General features: G+C 59.3%; 1 protein-coding gene across 6 annotated transcripts in view; it reads left to right on the plus strand.

Moving 5' to 3' along the window:
* Positions 1-25,039, plus strand: part of CAMTA1 (calmodulin binding transcription activator 1) — a 161,290-nt gene that overhangs the window by 26,047 nt on the left and 110,204 nt on the right. For all 6 annotated transcript variants that reach the window (XM_088533712.1, XM_088533713.1, XM_088533714.1 and 3 more), the window contains 2 exons: positions 13,026-13,093; positions 20,374-20,509. In XM_088533712.1, the coding sequence (XP_088389838.1) occupies positions 13,026-13,093; positions 20,374-20,509 (204 nt within the window). The remainder of the gene's footprint in view (positions 1-13,025; positions 13,094-20,373; positions 20,510-25,039) is intronic.

Below are 25,039 nucleotides of genomic sequence, written 5' to 3' on the forward strand. Positions count from 1 at the left end.
TAAAAATCTTTATGCATCTTCCTCCTCCGTGTCATGAATTGGCTTTAAGTTGTCTTCAAATAGAATGAATGGCGAGAAGAACTTACGATGAAAACAGAAGAAGTATCCGATGTTGAGAACTGGGCTCAGTAATGTGCAAACCCAAGGTACCAAGGTAACTGGAGAGGGAAGGAGCTCCTGTTGCAGGAGCGAGCTCGTCGCGGCCGCCCGTCGGGGCTCCGCTGGCCGTGTCGCAGCGCCCGCGCGCGGGCTGGCGCCGCTGCCTTTTCCGTGCAGCTCCTGCCCGGCACCCTTGTTCGCCCGCGCTGGTGCGGAGCTGCCCCAGGCCCAGCCAAGGGGCGCTTGAGCAGGGCGGAAGGAGAACCCTTAGTTAATAAGTTAAATAAACAGGGCGTCCCGGGATAAACAACTCAACCGGAGAGAGAAGAAGCCGTTGCCCTTGGGTAGAGGTGATGGCGCTCGCTGGAACTAAGCTACCTGTGAGCAGAGATCGCTTCCGGGAGGATTCCCTTCTCCCGACAAATGCAATCCCGTTATCTTGTAGGCTTCAGCCTTTAGGGGGCTGCTTTTCCTTTCTTTAATGCTTAGAGATGGGTTAGTACAGGTACAAAAGCTTCTAGATAGCTGAACTTGGGTGTGGGAGCAACTGGAAGCCAGTGAGCTGCTAAATCCAAGCGCAGTTTTTGGGAACGGGTTTGGGGTGCACGTGTGGGGCAGCGGGGTGGGGGCAGTGGGGTGCAGCCCCACGTGCAGGCTCCCCACGCCGCCAGCTTGCTTCTTCCAGGCCTTATCTCTGGTTTCCTGCAGCGGTGGTAGGTTCTGATCCGTTGGTCTTTGTCTCTCTACGGAGACGTGTTCCTGCTTGCAGTGTTACAGTGGGATCTTTTCCCCCTGCTAACTGTTACTGGAATATTGATGAAATCCACCGACTTCCAGAACAGCCCTTCGTTTTGATATTGCTGCCGTGTCTCCTGCTGCGGAATGCTTTTATATCCCAACTTTAACCTCGGCTTAATGGCTTGAAGCTTGCATGTGTCTTGCGTTTGAGGTAATGCAGCTGTGCTAGAACTAACTTAATCTGGTTGTTTAGCGTAACAGAAACAGTGTCATATACTCGTGCTGTTTAATAAAATATACACAGGTAATGGGCAAGTTGCTTGTTTCAGTCTAGACTGCTTGAAGAACCCAGTATCCGTCCACCGGAGCAAATGTGTGTGTTTTCCTGTTTAGTGGACTCCTGATCCGGCACGCGGAGCGCGGGTGCTTCCGCTCGCTTCCCGGTGGTGGTGCGGGCGCGCGGAGGTAACTGCCGGCTCCCGGCGCGCTGCCGCGTGCCGAGCTGCTTCGGCGCCCGCTGCCGTTCCCGTCTCCACGTCCCGGGGCTGCGCTTGGTCCCGGTTGCGGCGCTGGGGCCCTCCTGCGGCCGGGCCTGCTCTGCGGCCTCGCTCCGCGCTCGCTCCGCGCTTCCTCCGCGCTGGCTCCGCGCTCGCTCCGCGCTCGCTCGCGCCGGAGGGGCTGGAGCGGCCCGGCTCCAGCTTCGCTGTGTGCCGTAGAGGTAGCTCTGCCTCCCCCTCGTGCACCGCTGCGCGCCCAGCACTGCGCTCATAAAAACGTGTTTTTGTTTCTCCTTTAGGTTTGTCTTATCTGCCAAAGGCCATTTTGTTTTCGCTTCCTCTGGATTCCTTCCCCCGCGATTGAAGCGAATTCGGCGTGTATTATGGGCAGAGCCCTGGCTGGGAACCGGGATAGCTGCCGTCCCGTGCAGACATTCCGATGATTTCTCTAGGTCACTCGCCTGCACTGTGTCTGTTTCCTCAACTGTAAATCATGGGTAATTGCCTCCCCTGTAGGAAAGGTTTCGGGATCTACTAGTAATTGTGTGGGAGCAAAGTGCTAAGGGCAGCGATGATCCCTTGGACCCAGCCTAGGCCGGCTGCGCCGCGCGTGTCCAGGGAATGCTGCCGCGCGTGTCCAGGGAATGCGCCGCGCGTGTCCAGGGAATGCGCCGCGCGTGTCCAGGGAATGCTGCCGCGCGTGTCCAGGGAATGCGCCGCGTGTGTCCAGGGAACGCTGCCGCGCGTGTCCAGGGAACGCTACCACGTGTGTCCAGGGAATGTGCCGCGCGTGTCCAGGGAATGCGCCGCGCGTGTCCGGGGAATGCTACCACGCGTGTCCAGGGAATGCTGCCGCGCGTGTCCAGGGAATGCTGCCGCGCGTGTCCAGGGAATGCACCGCGCGTGTCCAGGGAATGCTGCCGCGGCCGAGCGCGGGGCCGCTCTGGGACACTCGGGCTGTGGCCAGGCTGCCCTTGCGGCCCCTGCGGGAGCGGAGCGGCCGCGCTCCTGCCTCTCCCGGCGGCGCTGGGGTGACCGTGCTCCCCATGCCGCTGGCTTAGGGCAGAACACAGAGCGCTGCAGGACCCCGCACAGGTGCGAGCACTACAGAGCAACGGGTTTACAAGAAGATACAAGTTTACCACGTTATGGGAAGGTAAAAATGTAGGGAATATCATCCCTTCCTGGGTAAGGGTCCTGTTTCTAAATATCTGAATTGAAATAAAAAGTTAGAAACATTGCCCTGGAAACAGAAGTGAACAAGGGAGTGAAGAAGGAGAACAAGGGATTCCAAAATATCCGTCTGTGCTGCTGAGCAGAGGGATCTTCACTGCTCAGGGCAGACTTCCTTTAATGTTACCATCACAGTAGGTTGGGCTAATCCAGTCCCAGTTAAGCAGCGGTAAAAGCGCTGTGTCCATGGCAGCAGTCACTACAGTGGAACGGGCTTCGGACGTCCTTAAGTTAAGGGAGTTCCTGAGGAATCCTGATGGGAAGGTCGGGGAAGGGGATGAGGAGGCTGAGCGGGTCGCGCGCGGGTGCAGGTGTCCGCGCAGACACTGCCTTGGGAGCCGCGACGCAGCCTCCGCTCCACGCGGAGCGGCCGGGCAGCGCGAGCCGGGGCGACGCGTCCCGCATCCCGCTGCCTGCGTCCCGCATCCGCATCCTGCATCCGCGTCCCTGGCCGGGCGCAGCTGCCCCTCTCCGTGCACGGACACAGAATCCCCACAGGAGGGTGCTCTAAAGGCATCGAAAGCGCCGCTTTCCGGGGAAGAGCGGCGTCTTGGAGGAGCGGTGCTTGCGGGAAGGCGCAGCGGTGCCGGGAAGCAGCCGGAGCCGCGCGGGAGCGTCGGCCGGGCCTGGCCTTGCCGGCACGAGGTCCCGCGCAGCCCTGCGGCCGTCCCGATGGACTGACGCGGACCAGCCTTTCTACCGGCATGGAACGGCCGCGGAGATTGGAAACCATGGAGAGAGCTGGCCCTTCGTCCCAGCTGCAAACGCTCTTTAATGATCTAAGCGAGGCTCTCTGGCGTGGAGTGTGTTAGTCCTGCAGAGCTTCTCGTCCCCAAGGCCCCTCGGGGCGTTTCGCCGGCGCTGCCGCGAGACCTCAGCGTGCACGGGCGCAGGGGGAGGCGCAGGGCGCCCGGCTGCTCCCAGCGCTTCTCACGTCCAAACCTGGCACCAAAATGGATTCCGGAAAACAAAACAAGGGGGAGATTCAACTGGCCTTGTGTTTCAGAAGATTTGCCTTCCGGTTCGTTGTTGTAGTGGCAGTGAGATAAGGCCGTGGAGCTTCGCTAGGGTTCTGCACTTGGCATGGGACTGCATCGCTCTTCAACTGGGCAGCCGCTCCCCTTCTGCGTCCTGGCCCCGGGAGAACGCGCCGAGGGCCTTGGTAGTGCCAGGACACGCGCTTTGCTCCGCAGGATTTTGAGATGTCCGCCTTTCGGATGAAGGACTCGGCAGCAGGGGTGCTTTGCCGTGGTGTTTTTGTCAGTCACCCGGGTCTTTTGACAGGAAACTTGCCCAGGACGGAGCGTGCGGCGGCGGCGAGCGCGGCTCCGTGGAGCAGGGCCGCGGAGGGACCCTGCGCTGCGCAAGGAAAACCAACACGTCGAGCGCGCGGGGTGGAACAGCAGCATGGAATGAAAACACTCGAGCAGGAAATCCGGGGCAAGAGCTCCCTGCCAGGGAAAGCCAATTAGACGTGGCAGCACAAAGGCCTTGGAAGGAGTTCTTGGGGGATGCTGTAATTGAAAGATTTCTTCAAATTTATGTGTATTTTGCCCTTTTTGAGTAGTTTAAAGAAATCCCTCCCTCCTTAAATCAATTACCTCCTGACACCAGAACTCCTTGGCATTAAACACTAGTTAAGCTGCTCTGTTGCTGATTTGACCTTGCCTCTCTGCTAAACATAAACAGTGTTTAATCTTCTCATTTAGCTGCTTTAATAGAAAACAAATGTTTTATTTGCCTTGGTGGCATCCAAATCTTTAATCCTTGGGAACACTGAAAAGAATTGATTTTGAAGAAAAGAAAATACATGTATGTGTGTGTACGTCACGTAAGCGGGGCGAGGGCAGCGCGGCGCTCCGTGGCGCTGCACCGTGCGGCTCTTGCAGCGCCGTCCGGCCGCAGCAGCGACGCCGCGCAGGGTTGCACGGGCAGCCCAGCTCCTGCCTCGCTCCCTGCTTCCCGAGGACGCTCTGCCTTTCGGTCCGTCTTTGGATTGTGACCGGATTGCTGGAAAAGTTTGCAGAATCACGCAAGTGTTACAGCGCATCTCAGAAATCGCTTTATTTTCTCACAGTTCATAAGTGGAAATAAAAGCACAGTTTCATCCTGGTCTCCCTCAAAAAAGCCCCATGTATCCATCCGATGAAAGTTCTTGTTTACCGGAAAGAGCACTATTAATAAAAATGATCAAGCTAAGGTGTGAGATTCTGGGAGCTTTTTGCAGCAGCAAAGGGAGAAGAGTTAGTGCAAGACTTGCCCATTTGCCATTTTTTATGAGGTGAATTATGAGCAATTTGCATATATCTGCAAGAAACAAAACTGCTAATTCACTCTGCATTTGATTTACAGGTTTGATTTACAGGCATATTAACTTAAATGTTTAATTTCCTGAGCTGTAGTTATTCTGATTAAATTAGTTTGCAAATTCCGCATGTTTGCCTTTTCTCCCTGCCTTTGTTTTCCCTCATTCTGTGATGGAAATCTCAGTGTCCGGGTCCCGGCGAGGGCGCTGGGGAGCCGCTCCGGGCGCTGCCCGCGCCTGTCCCGCTCCGGATCCGGCTCCGTGGCCACCCGAGGGGGATCCCCGCGCGCTCCGGGCGCCGCTCCCGGCACGGGGAGGCCGCGCGGTTGTTCTCCACGCGCCTGCCCCTTCCCGGAGCCGGGACAAACTGGGTGCCCCGACACAACCGGGTGCCGTTAGCGGGAGGACGAGCCTGGCACCGAGGGCTGCCATCTGTGCAGGGCAGGGCCCATTCTGGGCACATCCCCTTCATCCTGGCATCGCTGCACCACGGCGGCCTGTTATTAACGGCAATAGTTACGATGCGCAGGCAAATGTAATTAAACAATCATGGGGCAATAATTGGCTACAGTTGTTAAAGAGGAGGAACGTTCCTCAAAGAGACTTACGGCCGGTGTCAAGGTCAGGCGAGATGGCGCTCGTGGCTGGCGCTGCAGCCGCTGATGAGTCTCCTTTGCAAACGAAGACGGCTACGCCTTCCTCCCACATTAATTTTTATTAAGCGTTTTATGTTTTAATACAAAGCTGCACGCCATACTGCAGAGCTTTAACATGGTTTATACGTGCAGTATATTTGCAGTTATTATATGGCCTGTGTCGGGTATGTGCTAATGGAAGTCAAACGTGTCCGGGCAGCGTTACGGAGACAGGGAGACGATAACGGATCAGCCGAAGGTACCTGAAGCTGCCGGGCCGACCGGGCTGCCACCCGCGCGGGCGGCTGCGTGTCCTCGGCCTTCCCTGCCGGAATCCCGGCTGCAGCAGCAGGTCCCTGCTCGGAAGCAGAGCAGATCCTCGGTTTGCCCATGCGGCTCATGGAGCTCCTCGGCCCCTCCTGGCCGCGCTGGAGCCGCCTGCGCTGGGTGGCACCTGGGGCTGCCGCGGGCAGGGCCTCGCGTGGCGCTTCCCGCGGGAAGCTCTGGGATCAGCACCGCGCTCCGTCACCCCGCGGCGCCGGGGGACGCGCTGTTCCCTCAACGAGTGCTGCAGCGCGTGACGCGTGCGGCGGTCGCGAACTCGCTGCTGCTGCCCGGGGCCGCAGCGCTTGGCGCGCTGCCCTCTCAGCAGGCCGGGCCCGGAGGGGAGCGGGCGCTTTCCGCAGGGGAGCGGGTGCTCTCCTCGCCCCTCGGTGCCCCTGCGGCGCGGCCGCGGCCGTGGGCTGCCCTGGGCCGCCGCCCTGCTGTGCCCTGCTGTGCCCTGCTGTGCCCTGCTGTGCCCTGCTGCTTGTGGCGGCTGCTGCCCCTACGAGCAGGGCCCTGCCGGGCACGAGCGCTCGGCCAGCGCGTGCCCACGACACCGTGCCCGGCGGGGCCGCGCTCCTTCGCTCATGGGGCCGTGCTCCTTCCCTCGCGGCTCCCCTCGCAGCCGTGCCCGTGGCCTTCCCGCCGCGACACCCGGCCGGCGCAGGGGCGGCCGTCCCGCGGGGCCGGGCACGGGGCCGGCGTGGGCCGCGGCTGCCGCCTCTTTGCTCTCTTGTTTACTCTGCGCGGTTGGCGGCAGCAATTGCAGCCGAGTTGTGAGGTGAAAACGTGACTAAACGGTGGCAGCGCCCGTGTGACGGTCCCTCCGAAGCAGCAGCTGGGCTGCGAGTCCTCCTAGCTGAGCTCGCCCGTGGGACGGGCACGCGGGCGCCCTGGGAAGGCGCACGGGGACGGCCGCGCTGCCGGGAGCTGCCCTGGGCGCCGGGGCCGCCGCGCTCACCGTGCTCCCGTCCCCGCGGGCGGCTCCGAGCCGAGCGGCCCCGCACGGCCCAGGTCCCAGGCGGTCCGTGGGGCGCGGGCGCTTCTGCTCCGCGTGGGGCGGCGCCGCGCGGGAAGTGGCCGTGGCCGTGGCCGTGGCCGACCCTCGGGCGCGCCGGGGAGCCGAGCGCTTCTTAGCGCTCATGAAAAATGCTTGTGACAGCCTGCGCACAGGTAATGAGGAGCCACCTGCAGTTCAGAGCAGTACTTGATAATGCTGTAATTAGATTTGAGATGCAGAAAAGCTCATTAAAATTAAATGACATATTTGTCACTGTTTTAAGAGGTGCAGATTGCCTAGAACCATGCTGGTCTCTTGACCTTGAGTATTTTGGCACGCTCCTCGCTGTCGGGAACGCGGGGCGAATGCCGGCAGCGAGGGGTTGTCCTGAGAGGTTCCTGTTCTCGTCGGGGAGGCGAGGAGGAGCCCGCACGCGCCAGGCGCTGCCGCGTGCACCGCGTCGCTCTGCAGCCTGCGCGGCCGCTGCCCGCGCCCAGGGCAGCCGCCCCGGCTGCTCGAGGGCCCCGCGCGCTCCTGCCGGTGGGTGCAGTCCTTGGGCCGCGGCAAGGACGGGGCTTCGCGTCCCCCTCGACGTTGCAGTTAATTAAAACACAGGTTCATCCAGCACAGCGTGGCTCAAAATTAGCACCCGAGAGACCCGTGGCAGCTGCCGCACAGCGTTATTTAATGAGCAGATCTCCTGGCTTAGGAAAGCTTTGTGCGAGGAGCCTGTTTGCGGATCAGGAGCAGATGCCAACAGTTTTGCGCTGCAGGAACTCTCTGGTGTCCCTGTCCCTTAGTTCTCCTCGTGCCGTCCGAGCGGGTTTGAAGCCGCGGCTGTGCCGGGCTGGGGCGGCTGCAGGCGGAGGAGTCGCGTTAGGGCCGGGCTCCGGAGCCCCACGTGTCCGCGCTCGCCGCACCGGGCGCTGCGGTTGATAAAACACGCTCAGTTCTACACGCGGCCGCCCTGCTGGCGTCGCCGTGACCAGCCGCGGCGGCGCGCGGCGCGGTCACAGCAACACGACGCTCGGCTTCACGAGGCTCAACCGCCACCGCGGGCGGCGTTCCAAGGGCCGAACGTGCAGGCGCTCTGGACGCCGCGGAGGGCTGCGGCAAGGCTGGCCGCTCACGTTCCCCTTCCCCTGTAAAGGATTTGCTCTCACGTGCAGCCCGTTTGCCGCGTGCTGCGGAAGGGGCCGGCAGGGCCGGCGCTGCGGGATGGGCTTAGCTTGTCCAATACCATCGAAACGCTCCGAAGGGCGATGCACAGAGGGTGGCGAGGAGCTTGCAGCGAGGTGGCCGCGTCTCGGGCAATAGGGCAGCCCTTGTGAAGGGTTTTCGGCCGTGGTTGTGTGTGCGATCCTGCAGGGCACGCGCGGTGCGGAAGACGTGCCCGGGCTGCGAGCGCCGGCACCGCAGGAGCGCGGCCTGCCAGAGACGTGTATCCTGCTCTTCAATTTTTGATGAAATACAGTAAAATGCATTTTAAATCCTCTTCCTTCCCCCTGCCTCTGAAGGAATTTGTAAAGCTGTAACAGCATCTATTAACGAGACTGTAATTTTCTGAAATTATTTTTTAATGACTACTTTGTCTTGTTTTCAGATGCCTTATAAAACACTTATTGTTTAAAATGCATTCATTTCTGGGCAATGTCGGCGTGCAGGAGGGCCGCGTTCCGGCAGGACGCGCGGGAGCCGCCTCCGCGCTGCCCCGCGTCGGCACCGTCCTCCCCGCGGCGCCTCCCGCCGCCAGCCGGCTCGCGTTCCAGTGAAGGTCGTTTCAAAGGTGCCACGCGGTAAACAGCCGTTATTTCATTTTGATAGTGGCACTAAAATTATAGTGTTGGTTGAATTATTTTAGTATAGGACCATTACCATCTCCCTAAAACACTTAGAGGAGTTTTTATTTCGGTGCTGCAGTCCTGAAATTAGAGGAAAATTAAAAATCACGTGGCCGTGGTAGCGGAGCGGCCCTGAGAGCCCGTGGTGCCCGCTGCCGTGCCCGCATGCACACGTGCCTCGACGCGGCTCCCGGCAGCAGGAGTGCCGTGCCGCGGCCGCGCTCCCGCGCGCTCGGCGTGGCACTGCCCTTTGGACATGCCGCGCAGGGCAGCAGCTCGGCGCCCAGGGTGTCTGCACGTGCGTGCTCAGGGATGCAGGCTGCAAAGCCTCGGGCTGGCAGAAGGAGGGTGATTCCTGCAGTGGCGGCTGGAGTGCAGGCCGGCATTGCCGGGGCGAAGGTGGCGAGACGGAGCGAGGCAATTACCGCTATTATTAGCAGCGCGGAGGAGGGATTGATGTCCCCAGGCCTGCGTAAGCAGCAGCCGCGGACGTGAAGCACATTCCGATAGGGAAGCTCTCCTGGATTATAGCTCCTTCATTAACATTTTCACACTTCGCTGGTAACCAGCGAGGGAGAGGGCCCTGGGAGCGCCGGCTCCGGGCGCGCGGCGCAGCGCGGTGCGGCAGGGCCTGCACGGTCGGGGCCGGGCGCTTCCCCGGGACCGCGACGCAGGGCCGGGCTGGTCGACGCGCTGGGGACTGGGCTGCTCGCGTGTGTGTTTATGGGAGAAAACCAGGTGTTTTGCGCGTGTTTTCAGTGCAGGCCTTTATTGGCGATAAGCTGGTCCTCCATAAAGCAGAGGAATAAAGTGCCAATAAAATTGTTCTCAGTTTACAATTCCTTCGAGGTTTTGCGCCATGAGGCCTCGCCGTGCCCCGGCTGGGCTGCGCTTCCCGGGGCTGGGCCGCGCTCCGCGCAGGCTCCGCGTGCTCTGGGTCCGCCCGTGGGAAATCCCGGGGCCGGCCGCGCGCGCCGGGCGCCTCGCCAGGCCCCGGAGCCCTTCCCGAGCCGCTCGATCCCGTGTTATTACAGCGCGTTGCGGCTCCCTTGGAAGAGGAGCTTGAAGGGGGCCGGGGTTGTTAATAAATGTTCCGTCCAGCACAAACTGTAAAATACTCATTCAAGTTGGTTATTTCACCACCACTATTGAGTAAGTGCAGGAGGAATTAACTTTCTGAGCAGCTTACAGTACAACTCAGTAATAACCCGTGCTCTTTAACGGCTGAAATATTTAACGTAGCTCCGTCCCCGGCGTGTCCGTGCGCGGAGCGCCGCGCCGGGCAGCGGAGCCGCTGTTCGCTCCCAGCCGGCCCCTTCGGGAAGTGGCGGCCGCTCACTCTCGCGCGCTGATAAACCGCAGTTCACGAGGGAAACGGGCAGGGCTGGATTCCCACTTGTGTCCAGGTAACACGGGCTTTTCAGCTAGTTTTTCCCTACGTGCAGGAAATTCCTTGCATTCTCTTTCTTCCCTGGAAGTGGCCACCATTGCGCGAACTGCGCAGGGACGTCCGCTCTTCTCCCCGCTTGCCCGCCTTCTCCTAAGCCAAGTATGAGCAAAATCTCACAACTCCGAGAATCACTTGTGGAGAATTTATAGTTCCCTGGTGTCACTCTGCGTTTTATAGTGTTTGCTTTCTGTTCTGAACGGCAGATAATTCACAGTTGCCGGGTGAGTTTAGGATGAAACAGCAGTGCTCCTCCTGCAGGATCTCGGGGAGGGACTTCGAGACCAGACTAAACTTCCGTAGGATTCGGAGCTTCCCTGAAAGAGGAGGAGCCGTGAGCGGAGCTGGGGCGGGAGCCGCGGAGCCGGAGCCAGGGGAGCCCCGTGGCTGCCGCCTCCGGGATCCCCGGCTGCGCGTGGTGAGATGCTGCTCTGGAGCCCAGCCTGCTGCACCCGCGGTATTTACATGTCTGGGATCAATGCAGCAGCCTCAGAACCGCGTTCGCAGACTGTTGGCTCTCTGCAGGGAGAAAAAGAAAAGACAAATTGAACGTTAGCCATGCTTTTCAGCGGCTCAGAAATCGATAGTTGCCCGTTCACGTTTTCATTTCCATTTAACTTCTTCCCTGCACTTTGGTCCCATGTCTGTGCTTTTCAGCACTGTTTGAGCTCCGCTTGGGTCTGCTGCTTGGGGGGATCCCGTTAGTCCCGCAGCAGAGCGAGGTCCTGGGCTCTGCTGTGTGCGCTCTGCAGCGGCGGCTGCTTGCTCCATCCAGCCGTTTCGGATGCGCCTTCCCGGCCCTGCTTCTCCTCTGCCTGTGCTGTCCTTCAGCCGGCGCCGGGCTCTCTTCCGCTTCCACGTTTGCGGTTGTGCATGGAGCGCCCCGGAGCGCTCCGGGCCGGGGGGAGGCCCAGGCCGGAGGAGGCTCCCGGAGGCCGCGCTGGATGCTCCGCGTCCCGTCGCGGCTCCTCCGCCGGCGCTTCCGCCCCTCGCGGCCTCCCGCCCGGCCGGCAGCGTCACCGTGCGGCCTGTGCCCTGATTCAGTGAGCGTCTTTCCAGAAGGATTTTAATTCCCTTTTGAAAGAAGAAAACCCCGTAAATCAGACGCAGAATCCTTTAACATTTACAGTTTTAAATGAATTCCTGTTGAGAGTCTCTTAGGCTGGATTTATATCTGATTTTGCATTGAACTGTGTCGTTATGTGGGACTGGAAAACCCTTACAAAATTAGGCATAATGCAGAAACGTGCTGAAAAGGCAGTTCTGCAGGAGGGCGGCACGTTGCTGTGTTAGGGGTGGTGGCGGGAGGAGTTTGCACAAGGGGACCGTCACCGCGGGCGTCTCGTGGTACCGCACGTCGTGCGTCCCGGCGCAGGGAGCAGCGGGCGGGCGCCGCGGAGCCGCGCGTCCCGGGCAGTCCCCTTCCTCGTCCCTGCCCTTCCTGCCGCTCGGGCTGTGGTGGCCCAGGGCGCTTGGGACAGCCGGAACGCGGCCCGGCAGCGGCCGTGATGCGCCCGGAGCCGGGGAGCCTGCAGGGAATGCCATTAGCGCCGGCTGCGGAGATTGCTAGTAACACCTAGTTGGTGTGCCCTTGCTCCATCAGAAAAACACATTTTAAGTGAAGTTTTAATTTTCTTTTGGTCTTTAACTCGGCCACAGTGGAATAGACAGTTTGGTCATTTGAAAGCCGACTCGCGGCTGCGTCGCGTCGGAGGTCGGAGGAGACGACAGTTTGCCACCCCTTTGTGCTCCTTGGGTTGAAGTGCAGTTAGAAGGAGCCCGCGCGAGCGCAGAGCACCCACGAGCTGCCGGCGGAAACGGGAGCGCGCGGACGCTCCTGGGACCAGGTCCCTTCCCTGCACCCGCCCGGTTCGGGATCGGGGCCAGGACGGGGCTGGGTGCGGGCGCGGGGTCCCTCTCCTCTGCCCTGGGCCCTGACGCTGCCCTTTGTTTCCCGCAGTCTGGGCAGGGGACAAGTGACAAACAGCCTGACAGAGCCAAGGCAAACAAAAGGCTCATGGAAAGCAGCAGCGGTGGCGCTTAATTGAATTCTTTGCAAAGACATTGACTCGACCCTCTCCAACATGTAGAGTAAATCATTACGGGAATTAACACTCATTAAAATGCAGGGTTTTTACCATAGGCCTTTTATTGTGCATATAGCTTTGTTGTTAAATTATGTAGTGACTTTCTGTGTCCTGTGCTGATAAATCTGTTTCTTCCCCCTCTTAAAACATGGCGTGAGCGTGGCCGTGGGGTGTCTGCGCGGCGCAGGGAGCAGCGCCGCGGTCCCGGCGCCGGTGCGGATCCCGCCCACGGATCCCTGGAGGGCAGCGCCGCGCTCCGGCCCCGCCGCGCTGCCCGCAGCACCTCGAGTAGGAGTCCTAACGCCAAGAGCGTTGGAAACAAGATATTTTTACGTCTCATTTGGGAGTAATATGGTTGCATTTGGTGGCTCTAGCAGATGCTTGGGCCAGCTGGTTGGAGACCACTGTGGATTTTTTTTAGCGTTTGCGCTACACAGATAAACCCTTATATGGAATTGTCATTAAAAAAGCTGTCTGTGGTCAAAGGACACATTTTCTGTGCGTGTGTTACCACCTCGCTCGCGCAGCCCGTGGACGCTGCGGCACAAAGACCCTGGAGGTTAAACTTGTCCTGCAGCTCCCTTGGGGAACCGGGCAGTCCCGCCACCCCCGGGCTGCAGAGCCTGGACCCGAGGGCTGCGGCGGTGCCGGGCGGTGCCGCGAGCCGCCCTGGAGCCGTTAGCACCCGTCCTGCCCGCGGCTGCGGCGCGACTGCCCGTGAACCGCGCGGGGCGGGAGGGGAACCGCGGCGCGGCACCGCGCGCGCTGCTGCAACAGCCATGCAAAATAATGCCTCTCTTTCTGCGTTTTCTTTTTCAGGAAATTGCAGCTTATTTAATAACATTTGAAAAGCATGAAGAATGGCTAACAACTTCCCCTAAAACAAGGTAACCTTGCTAATAATTCAGCCTGTGAAAATGTACGTTGACTTGTTTGCGCTGATTGCTTGACTTGCTAATCAATGCAGTGGCCACCGAGTGAAAACTCCAAGTCATGCTTGATGGCTTGGGACACCAAAGTCTCATTACTTGACTTAATGAGCATTTTATCGAATGAAATCAGATTGATTAAAAATAGAGCAGCTGCTGTCTTGACAGGCAAAATTTTAACCCGACTGTTGAGCGTTTAATTGAGAGTGTCCCCGCGGACGGCGGCCGCGGCGCCGCAGGGAGGTCGCGGGCGGGTTGTCCCCACGGGCCCTGCCGGCCCCGAGCGCGGCCCGGGGCGCCGCTCGCGGCTGCTCTTGGCCTTGCTGGGGTTGAGCGCCCCGGGCCAGCGCCTGCCGTCCGTGTGCAGGAAACGTCCCCCTCTGCCCGCCAGGAACGCTCGACTCGTGCAGCCCCGGGGAGCGGGGCCCCGCGCTCGCGCCCGCCTGTTCCCCTGCCGCTCCCACCGCGCGGACGCGGCGCACGGAGCCGCCGGGGGCTTTGCCGGGCGGCCCCGCGGGCAGAGCCGTCCCCGCTGCCGCACGGGGGGCGTTAGCGGCGCCCCGGGGCGGCCGCTGGCCCTGGCGAACAGCAAATTGTCAGCTCGGGGCTCGGGCCGAGCGGGGAGGCACCCGGAGCACGGCGGAGGGCTCCAAGCTTTAGAAACCCATTTCTGGTTGATTTTAGGCTGTTTCTCCAGGCTCTTCTGTACCTTTTGTGGCCTCTTTCTGTGAATAAGCAAAAGGTGGCTTATGTTGTCTGTAACGTCTGGAGAAAGGGAATTTGGGAGCCTCTCTGGGCCTGCTCTTTGCGCCCCAGCAGGCGAATCCCCTCGCGGCCAGCAAGGGGCCTGAGCTGCAGATACTCCTGTCCTGCCGCTTCCCGCTCGCAGGGAACGCGGCGGAGCCGGGAACGCCGCGGAGCCGGGAATGCCGTGGAGCCGGGAACGCGGCGCCGGCAGAAAAGGCCCTTTGCTGACCTGCTAATCCAAATTCCGAGCTAACGCAGAACTCCTCCTTGCTGCAGCTTTGCCAGCTAAGCCTATTAAGTGGTCAGAGCGTATATTAAACAGTCGGGGGATGTGCATGGTATCATTAAAGATATCAGATTATAAATGCGTTTGTGGTAGTGGTTTATGATTTTAAGAGTGAGTCTGGTTTGCCGAAGGCAATGCATGAAAATAACAATTTTCTTTATTAATATTGCAATCCCCTCCTCCTGTGTGTTTGCACTTGAAAGAACCGGCATCCCAGGAGAAGGGAAGTTGCGATGGCTCTTCAAGGACCCTCCTAAGTAGCTGAGTTAGTTTAGATAGATATCTTTTTTTTTTTCTTAGTATTTAAATTAATTGGAGCAGGTAAATGCTGAGCTGATGCAATTAGGGCTCTTGGTATTAAAGAATTAACAGCATCGATCCAGCACTGGGTTGCTAAATTCCCCACTCTGTTTGCTACGGTGGGTGCTGCTAATTTCATTTAAGAAAATTAATAGAAATGAATTGGACTACTGACACTCAGAGTCCGCTTAACAATTCATTGAGCAGTGATTCCTCAGCTCGTGGTGTGTAGCATTTTCTCAGGAAGCTCTGGGAGGCGCTGGCCTGTGTTCCGGGTAGGAGGGTGTTTGTGGGCGCTGCAGCCGGGGCTGGCGGCCCCGCGCGGAGGCTCCGTTCCGCGTTCCCGGCTGCCTGGGAATCGCGCTCTCGCTCTGAAGATGCTCTCGGAGCAGTCGCCGTTTCCATTCCCCTGTTTCTGCCAGGTCCAGCAGCTCTGCTCTCCTCCCGTGCTGGCCATTGCGAGCAGGACTCGGGCCTTGCTTTAGCGCCCAAGGCGGGTGGCCAAGGGCCTTGTTTCCCCGTACACCTCATCCATTTTTTGAAGCTTTCGGGGCTGTCGGCCTTAGCCGCGTCTGATCGCGAAGCCTGGGCTTTTGTGCCGCGTGCCGGGCTCCGGAGCAGCTCCCGTCCCCCTTCCGTCGGAGCGCGCTCTGCGCGGGATGCTGCTCGGCACGACCCTGCTAATACGGCACCGTCTCGGGGGCGTCGCGCGTGCCGGGGCGAAGCCGCGGGGTGTCCGGCGCTCCCGCCCCTCCGGCGGGACAGGGGCCGTCCGGCCGCTCGTGGTCGCCCCAGGCCGCGTCCGCCGGCGCCGTGTCTCGTGCGGCCCCTCCGCGCGTCTCCCGCCCCGGGCAGCCGGCGCGCGGCTTGGCAAAGTCGTCCTGCAGCCTCCTCCCGCGAGCAGAGACCCCTCGGAAGTGTGGAATCATCAGAAAAAGCAATTATCTGATAATACAGCCATAAATTATTCAGCAAGCTCCTGCCTGCCTTCCGTGGGGCTCCGTGAGCCTTTTCTGCGGGCAGATCCAGGCAACAAAAACAGGTCGTGCTGCTTTTTGGACAAAAGCGGCATTGAGACTCTGAGCAGGCTCTGATTTCTAGAGCAAACGTGATGGGAGCCAGAGGCCGAGGCTGCTCGAGGGCGGCTCGGTGTGACCAGCAGATCCTCTTCATCATCAGCCACCATTTGAGGACCGAGAAAACCAACGTTTGTTCGTACTGTTTTAAACAGTAACAAACTCGAGAACTTTCCCGCATTTTAAATACTTTACAAGATAATTTGTATTCTGGCATGATAATGAGGAAGCGTCTTTTGTCCAGGAGGCGAGATATGCAAAAGTAACCTTTAAGGTGCTCATAATTAACCTTCAGTGATGCTCTCTCACTTTACCGAGATGCTCTCAGAATCAAAGGCAACAAGTAGAAAGAGCATCTGAGCCTGCTTGTTGCATCTTAATGGCCTTCAGAACCACCTGATTAAAACTAAACAGTATTTACTGGCTGACAAGGTTGGCTTTTCCTCTGGGAAGCCCAGCCCTGAACTTCCAAAGCCGCAGTGGAGCCGAGCAGCCCCACAGCCCTGCGGAGGCCGGGCGGGAATGCGCCGCTTCCCGGCATTGCTCCTGAATGCAGCTCGCTGAATCGCTCGACACCTCTGCGTTGGAAATGGACCTTTCAGCACTCGGAATGCTGCAGGAGGCCACAGGCTCGAGCTGGGTATCGAGCTGCCATCGGGAGCTGCGGGGTTGAACCTCGTGTCCCGTACACTGCCATTCGAGGAGGTGGCAGGGAGCCCCTCCGGCCCGGCCCGCGCCGGGGCCCTGCACGGCCTCCCGTGGGGCTGTCCCGTGCGCGGGAGGGCGGCAGGGGAGCCCTGGCCCATCCGGAGAACAGGCTCCTGTGCAGCCCGTGGCACGTGGAGGTTTTGGTCAGCCTTCAACAGCAGGTTCAAATGTCACTAGCCCTCGGAACCGCGAGTTTGGACTCCTCTGGAGGCAGCTGGGGTTTGCAGGGTTGTGGTTTAATTAAAAGCCAGCACTTTGGTTTCCCGAGGAGAGGCGGCTGGGCACTCGGAAGCCCTGGTGTCCGTTTGGGCGTGGGACACGACATGTCGAGTCACCCGTTCCTGCCGGAGCATCCTTGGGATTTCCTCGCTCCAGAGCAGAGCCGTCACGCGGCCGCGCGTAGGCCACGGGCCAGGCTACGGCCAGAGATCAGGGAGTGAAGAGCAGGGCTCAGATAAAGCTGGACACTTGCTGTGTGCGCACACGTCATCCCCTCGGGGCTGGACGGAGATGCCGCCAGGAGTCCCCCTGCGGCCGCCCCTGCGGGTCGCAGCGCTGGCCGAGCTGGGGACGGGTGTCGCCGGGGCCGGGGCCGTGTCCCGGCACCGGCAGCTGCTGCAGAGCACGGATGTGCTGGAGCCGGGGCGGCCGCGGCCGCCGTGCCCGGGAATTGCATAACGGGCCTCCTCCCGGTGCCTCCTCCGGGTCATCCCCGCCGTGAGTCACCGAGCGTGCACTGTAATTCACGGTTAGCTGTAGGATTACTGTTTTTTCTATGACTTTAAAGGAAATGCATCAGCAGTAAAAGCCTGTTGTAGGTGTCCCAGTGGATCCCGATGCCTGGAAGCTTTCCTCCCAGAAACACTCCTGCTTCTCCAGGGGCATCTTCTGAACCAGCGGCCCGTGCAGGCCCGAGCGACGCGAGGCCCCAGGGCAGGGGTCCCGTGCCGGCTGGTCCCAGGGTGCAGGAGCGGGATCGAGGGGTTGGTGGCCTCCCCCGTGGGCGCTGTCAGCACGAGGGCCTGGTGTGTGTGCAGCTTCCCATGGGAGCTAAAACCCTCTGCTCGGAGGCATTCCGCGGAGCGCAGCGTGCCGGCGGCCGCGCTCCAGTGTTGCTGTTTGGTCCGATTGGGCAGCTCTGTTTGCAGCGGGGAGCTGCTGCGCAGCTCGACTGGGGCTGGAGGCGCCAGTGCTCAAGACAGATCAATGGGGCTGCCCCCTGCCACCCTGGAGCTTGGGAAGTCCCGGTGGCCTCGGGAGCTGTCCCGCTGCAAGGAGCGGGCAGGCAGCTCCCATCAGCCTTTGGCCGTGGCACCGAATATATCAGGGCTTTGCAGATGGGCTCCTGAGCCACTGGCTTCTGCCTTCACTTCGTCTCATATCGGGCAGGCTGCGCGTGCGGCACAGCTGACAGGGGAGCACTGTATTTACAAATGAAATTGTTGCGTGCTTTAAGTGCCACTGTAAATGTAAGTGACAGGCTAATGCATCACGGTGACTTAGAGCGGAGCCGGCGGGCGGCCGGACTCGCGGCTCGTGCGTGGCGCTCGCGGCCGCAGCCGTTTCTCTCGCCCTGCAGCCCCGAGGGTTTCGGCGGGTGCCTGTTGGCTGCCGTGATGCCCAGTCTGCGCCGGCACAGCCAGAGATCCCGGGCTGCTGCAGCCTCCTCCACCTTCACCGCACGCGCAGCCCTGGGAGGCCCTTCTGCTGCGGCAGGAGATGGTGGTTTTGGAGCTGCCGAGGCTGCGTCCTCGAGGGAAGGGGCCGTGCGGAGCGAGGGCTGGAGCAGGCGCTGCAGAGCACAGAGCCCTTTGGTTCTTCTCTTGCCTTGAATCCAAAGCGGCTGCTTTGGGCCCGCAGAGGGTCTAACGGGCAGCGCCTTGGAGGGCGGCTCTTCCAGCCGGGTCCCGGGAGAAGCCCCCGCAGGACGCGGAGCTCTGCCCCGGCTGCTGTCCCGCTCTCGTAGCCGTGCGGAGCGCGGCCCCTCCGAACGCCGGCTGGCGCGGTTGCCCGTGAAGGGCCAACTCCCTTGGATGGCCGGTAGGGACCAACCCCATGCACAACGTGCACGAGCTGCAGGCAGCAGCGTGAGCCGGTCGCCGCTCCGCTTCCCCGCTGCAAAGGTTCTCCGTGTTCCTGCGGGCCGTGCGGCTGCACCCGTGCAAGCAGGGGCGAGAGGAGGAGCCGCGGGAGCAGCCGTCCCCGCGTGCCCGGGCCCAACGCTCCCGCGGCCGCCTGCCCCGGGAAGGTGACCGGCTTCCTCTTCGCCTTGTGCAGCGCGGGGTGACGCAGCGGAGATCTTTTTGCTGGATAAGCAATTAGCTAAAATAAACTACTCAAAGGACAGATTATGCGGCACTCGCTCTGAAACAAATGAACTAATTGACTTTGTTTTGCGTTTGGGCGTGCGCCCGTGCTCCCCAAGCGGCACGAGGAGCGGCGCGGCCGGCGCGGGGGGCGGCCGTGGGGCTGCGGGGGGCGGCTGTGCCCCACGGCCGCTCCGGCGGGGACGTCCCCCGAAGGGATCGGCCCTCACTAAGAGGCGGTTCAAGCTAAATTAGTCTGAAAATGTGTAATTTGATCTGCCCTAAAATACCACGCTGTAATTAATTCAGAAACGGGGTGCGCTGGGGAGGTTCGGGCAGGGACGGGCGCGTGAGCGGGAGCCGCTGGGCTCTGCACCGTGACGAGCTGGGGCGAGCGCGGCGGGACGGGGGGCGCGCGGCGGCCGGGCCACCCCGGCCTTGGCCCCTCGTTAATTTGGTGCTGCCGCCTCTTGGCCCTGTTGGCAGCTCTTGGCTTGGGCGCTGCTCTGAGAAGAGTCTCAGACCTGATTTTCTGTCTTTGCCGTAAAGAAGTTAGCCGTTTTATATATCCGTTTCGTGGATGATGAGGTAATTCCGGGTGGAATAGTGGATTTTGGAGGCGCAGGGCTCCCCGGGCTGCTCCTCCCTTGTCCCGGCACAAGGTGCTGTTGGCGGTGCAATATTTGTGCAGTATTTACAGCCCTTCCTGCAGCCCGAGCTCCCCAGGCAGCAAACGGCAGCTTTTTCATTAAATGATGTGCCTGACATTTACCAAATCTCTGTGTGACAATTTAGAGGGAGCTGGTTGCATCAGGCGGCCTCATTAATATTGCAGTGATGTGATTAGGGGAACATCTTGGCCATTCAGGCCACAGGGACCTTAATTTATGAGCCCGGTGGAGGAGCGGAAACCAAATGTCTGTTGCCCAAAGTACCTGCCCCGCTACCCGCGTCCCGTTGGCTCTCGCTGTGCCCATTTCGTGTTTGCAGCAGGCGTTCGAGAGTCTGCGATTTAATTGTGTCGCCGTCTAATAAATCATTTCAACCACTGCATGGATTTGGGTAGCGGGAAGGCCAGGGCGGCATCCGCGACCCGTATCCTATTGCTATCCATCCTATTCCCTAGTGGGAAGACGTGGCACGTTGGGGTGGGCATGGACTTTTCAGTTCCTTTACCTTAGTCTGGTTGCTTTCTTTCAATTGTACAACAATATTAAAATCCTCTTTTTTTATGTCCAATTTAGTCTCACGCTAATGAAACGAGGTCTCTGTAGCTGCAATCGAGCAGCTGCTCAGACCAGCCGAGTTGCCGTCGGTGTCGCGGAGGTCGTTCCTGCCGCGGGTCCGGGTGGGAGGCAGCGCGGAGGGGAGCGCACGGGGCAGCGCTCGGCTCGGCCCTGCCTCCCCTTTCGTGGCGACACTTGGGGGTCTGCCGAGCAGGCGCTTCCTGCAGGCCGCAGCCGTCCCCGTCCCTTTCCCGGGATGTGTTTGACGCTGCGGCGCCGCTCCGGCGCGTTGCCCTAGCGCACGGCGAAGCCTTTGCAATGAAATAACCAAGTGCACTGGCTAATTTACTATTTTCACTTTTTTTTGTAATTCATTAGGTACAAAATTTACAAGTGAATTTTTGAAGACTATAAAACAGTTAATCCAGTTGAGCAGCAATGAAGGCTTTTGAAAAAGTCATATGCTGAATACCAAATACAATTATATTGCTTGTTGATAGGAACTTCTCCTGGTCCTCGGTGCCCTGCTTTGGTGCTTCTTGCAGAGAGCTGTTTCCTTTGTGTAATTCAAACTGTCTCTTGTTTTCAGACCGCAGAATGGTTCTATGATACTGTACAATAGGAAGAAGGTGAAATACAGGAAAGATGGATATTGCTGGAAAAAGAGGAAAGATGGGAAAACTACCAGAGAGGATCACATGAAGCTGAAGGTCCAAGGAGTGGAGGTAGGAGAGCGAAGCGGCCGCTTGCGAGCGCGGTGGGCGAGGGCAGCGCTCGGCACAGCGCGCGCCTGCTGGGCGCCTGCGTTCCCCTCGCGCGCGTGTGTGTGTGTGTGTGTGCGCACACACCTCCTTTGCGCACACACCTCCTTTGTGCACACACCTCCTTTGCACACACACCTCCTTTGCGCACACACCTCCTTTGTGCACACACCTCCTTTGTGCACACCACCTTTGTGCACACACCTCCTTTGCGCACACACCTCCTTTGTGCACACACCTCCTTTGCGCACACCACCTTTGTGCACACACCTCCTTCGTGCACACACCTCCTTTGTGCACACACCTCCTTTGCGCACACACCTCCTTTGCGCACACACCTCCTTTGTGCACACACCTCCTTTGCGCACACACCTCCTTTGTGCACACACCTCCTTTGCACACACCTCCTTTGTGCACACACCTCCTTTGTGCACACACCTCCTTTGCGCACACCTCCTTTGTGCACACACCTCCTTTGTGCACACCTCCTTTGTGCACACACCTCCTTCGTGCACACACCTCCTTTGTGCACACACCTCCTTTGCACACACCTCCTTTGTGCACACCTCCTTTGTGCACACCTCCTTTGTGCACACCACCTTTGTGCACACACCTCCTTCGTGCACACACCTCCTTCGTGCACACACCTCCTTTGCGCACACCTCCTTTGTGCACACCTCCTTTGTGCACACCACCTTTGTGCACACACCTCCTTCGTGCACACACCTCCTTTGTGCACACACCTCCTTTGCGCACACCTCCTTTGTGCACACACCTCCTTTGCGCACACACCTCCTTTGCGCACACACCTCCTTTGTGCACACACCTCCTTTGCGCACACACCTCCTTTGTGCACACACCTCCTTTGCACACACCTCCTTTGTGCACACACCTCCTTTGTGCACACACCTCCTTTGCGCACACCTCCTTTGTGCACACACCTCCTTTGTGCACACCTCCTTTGTGCACACACCTCCTTCGTGCACACACCTCCTTTGTGCACACACCTCCTTTGCGCACACACCTCCTTTGCGCACACCTCCTTTGTGCACACCTCCTTTGCGCACACCACCTTTGTGCACACACCTCCTTCGTGCACACACCTCCTTTGTGCACACACCTCCTTTGCGCACACCTCCTTTGTGCACACACCTCCTTTGCGCACACACCTCCTTTGCGCACACCTCCTTTGTGCACACCTCCTTTGTGCACACACCTCCTTTGCGCACACACCTCCTTTGTGCACACACCTCCTTTGCACACACCTCCTTTGTGCACACACCTCCTTTGTGCACACACCTCCTTTGCGCACACCTCCTTTGTGCACACACCTCCTTTGTGCACACCTCCTTTGTGCACACACCTCCTTTGTGCACACACCTCCTTTGCGCACACACCTCCTTTGCGCACACCTCCTTTGTGCACACCTCCTTTGTGCACACCACCTTTGTGCACACACCTCCTTTGCGCACACCTCCTTTGTGCACACCTCCTTTGTGCACACACCTCCTTTGCGCACACACCTCCTTTGCGCACACCTCCTTTGTGCACACCTCCTTTGTGCACACCACCTTTGTGCACACACCTCCTTTGCGCACACACCTCCTTTGTGCACACACCTCCTTTGCGCACACACCTCCTTTGCGCACACCTCCTTTGTGCACACACCTCCTTTGCGCACACACCTCCTTTGTGCACACCTCCTTTGTGCACACCACCTTTGTGCACACACCTCCTTTGCACACACACCTCCTTTGCGCACACACCTCCTTTGCGCACACCTCCTTTGTGCACACCTCCTTTGCGCACACCTCCTTTGCGCACACCACCTTTGTGCACACACCTCCTTTGCGCACACACCTCCTTTGCGCACACACCTCCTTTGCGCACACCACCTTTGTGCACACACCTCCTTTGGGCACACCTCCTTTGTGCACACACCTCCTTTGTGCACACACCTCCTTCGTGCACACACCTCCTTTGCGCACACCTCCTTTGCGCACACACCTCCTTTGCACACACCTCCTTTGCACACACCTCCTTTGCGCACACACCTCCTTTGCGCACACACCTCCTTCGTGCACACACCTCCTTTGCGCACACCTCCTTTGCGCACACACCTCCTTTGCGCACACACCTCCTTCGTGCACACACCTCCTTTGTGCACACACCTCCTTTGTGCACACACCTCCTTTGCGCACACACCTCCTTCGTGCACACACCTCCTTTGCGCACACACCTCCTTTGCGCACACACCTCCTTTGCGCACACACCTCCTTCGTGCACACACCTCCTTCGTGCACACACCTCCTTTGCGCACACCTCCTTTGCGCGCACACCTCCTTTGCACACACCTCCTTTGTGCACACACCACCTTTGTGCACACACACCTCCTTTGTGCGCACACCTCCTTTGTGCACACACCTCCTTTGCGCACACACCTCCTTTGTGCACACACCTCCTTTGCGCACACCTCCTTTGTGCACACACACCTCCTTTGTGCACACACCTCCTTTGCACACACCTCCTTTGTGCACACACCACCTTTGTGCACACACCTCCTTTGCGCACACACCTCCTTTGCGCACACACCTCCTTTGCGCACACCTCCTTTGTGCACACCACCTTTGTGCACACACCTCCTTTGCACACACCTCCTTTGCGCACACACCTCCTTTGCGCACACACCTCCTTTGTGCACACACCTCCTTTGTGCACACACCTCCTTTGCGCACACCTCCTTTGTGCACACCTCCTTTGTGCACACACCTCCTTTGTGCGCACACCTCCTTTGTGCACACACCTCCTTTGTACACACGTCCTTTGTGCACACCTCCTTTGTGCACACACCTCCTTTGCGCACACACCTCCTTTGCGCACACCTCCTTTGTGCACACCTCCTTTGTGCACACACCTCCTTTGTGCGCACACCTCCTTTGTGCACACACCTCCTTTGTACACACGTCCTTTGTGCACACCTCCTTTGTGCACACACCTCCTTTGCGCACACACCTCCTTTGCGCACACACCTCCTTTGCACACACCTCCTTTGTGCGCACACACCTCCTTTGTGCACACACCTCCTTTGTGCACACACCTCCTTTGTGCACACACCTCCTTTGCACACACACCTCCTTTGTGCGCACACCTCCTTTGCGCACACACCTCCTTTGCGCACACCTCCTTTGCACACACACCTCCTTTGTGCACACACCTCCTTTGTGCACACACCTCCTTTGCGCACACACCTCCTTTGCGCACACACCTCCTTTGTGCACACACCTCCTTTGCACACACCTCCTTCGTGCGCACACCTCCTTCGTGCACACACCTCCTTTGCGCACACCACCTTTGTGCACACACCTCCTTTGCGCACACCTCCTTTGCACACACCTCCTTTGCGCACACCTCCTTTGTGCGCACACCTCCTTCGTGCACACACCTCCTTTGCACACACCTCCTTTGCACACACCTCCTTTGTGCGCACACCTCCTTCGTGCACACACCTCCTTCGTGCACACACCTCCTTTGCGCACACACCTCCTTTGCGCACACACCTCCTTTACACACACACCTCCTTTGTGCGCACACCTCCTTCGTGCGCACACCTCCTTCGTGCACACACCTCCTTTGCGCACACACCTCCTTTACACACACACCTCCTTTGTGCACACACCTCCTTTGCGCACACACCTCCTTTGTGCACACACCTCCTTTGCGCACACCTCCTTTGCACACACACCTCCTTTGCGCACACACCTCCTTTGCACACACCTCCTTTGTGCACACACCTCCTTTGTACGCACACCTCCTTTGTGCACACCTCCTTTGCGCACACACCTCCTTTGTGCACACACACCTCCTTTGTGCGCACACCTCCTTTGTGCACACCTCCTTTGCGCACACACCTCCTTTGCGCACACCTCCTTTGCGCACACACCTCCTTTGTGCACACACACCTCCTTTGCGCACACCTCCTTTGCGCACACCTCCTTTGCGCACACACCTCCTTTGCGCACACCTCCTTTGCACACACCTCCTTTGTGCACACACCTCCTTTGCGCACACACCTCCTTCGTGCACACACCTCCTTCGTGCACACACACCTCCTTTGCGCACACACCTCCTTTGCGCACACCTCCTTTGCGCACACACCTCCTTTGCGCACACACCTCCTTTGTGCACACACCTCCTTTGCACACACCTCCTTTGCGCACACCTCCTTTGTGCACACACCTCCTTTGCGCACACCTCCTTTACACACACACCTCCTTTGCGCACACCTCCTTTGCGCACACACCTCCTTTGCGCACACACCTCCTTTGTGCACACACCTCCTTTGTGCACACACCTCCTTTGCGCACACACCTCCTTTGTGCACACACCTCCTTTGCGCACACACCTCCTTCGTGCACACACCTCCTTTGCGCACACCTCCTTTGTGCACACACCTCCTTAGTGCGCACACCTCCTTTGTGCACACACCTCCTTTAC

The sequence above is a fragment of the Tinamus guttatus genome, unplaced genomic scaffold, assembly GCF_059628265.1.
Source record: "Tinamus guttatus ecotype Peru unplaced genomic scaffold, ASM5962826v1 Tinamus_guttatus_pri_ptg000515l, whole genome shotgun sequence".
Taxonomy (NCBI): Eukaryota; Metazoa; Chordata; class Aves; order Tinamiformes; family Tinamidae; genus Tinamus; species Tinamus guttatus.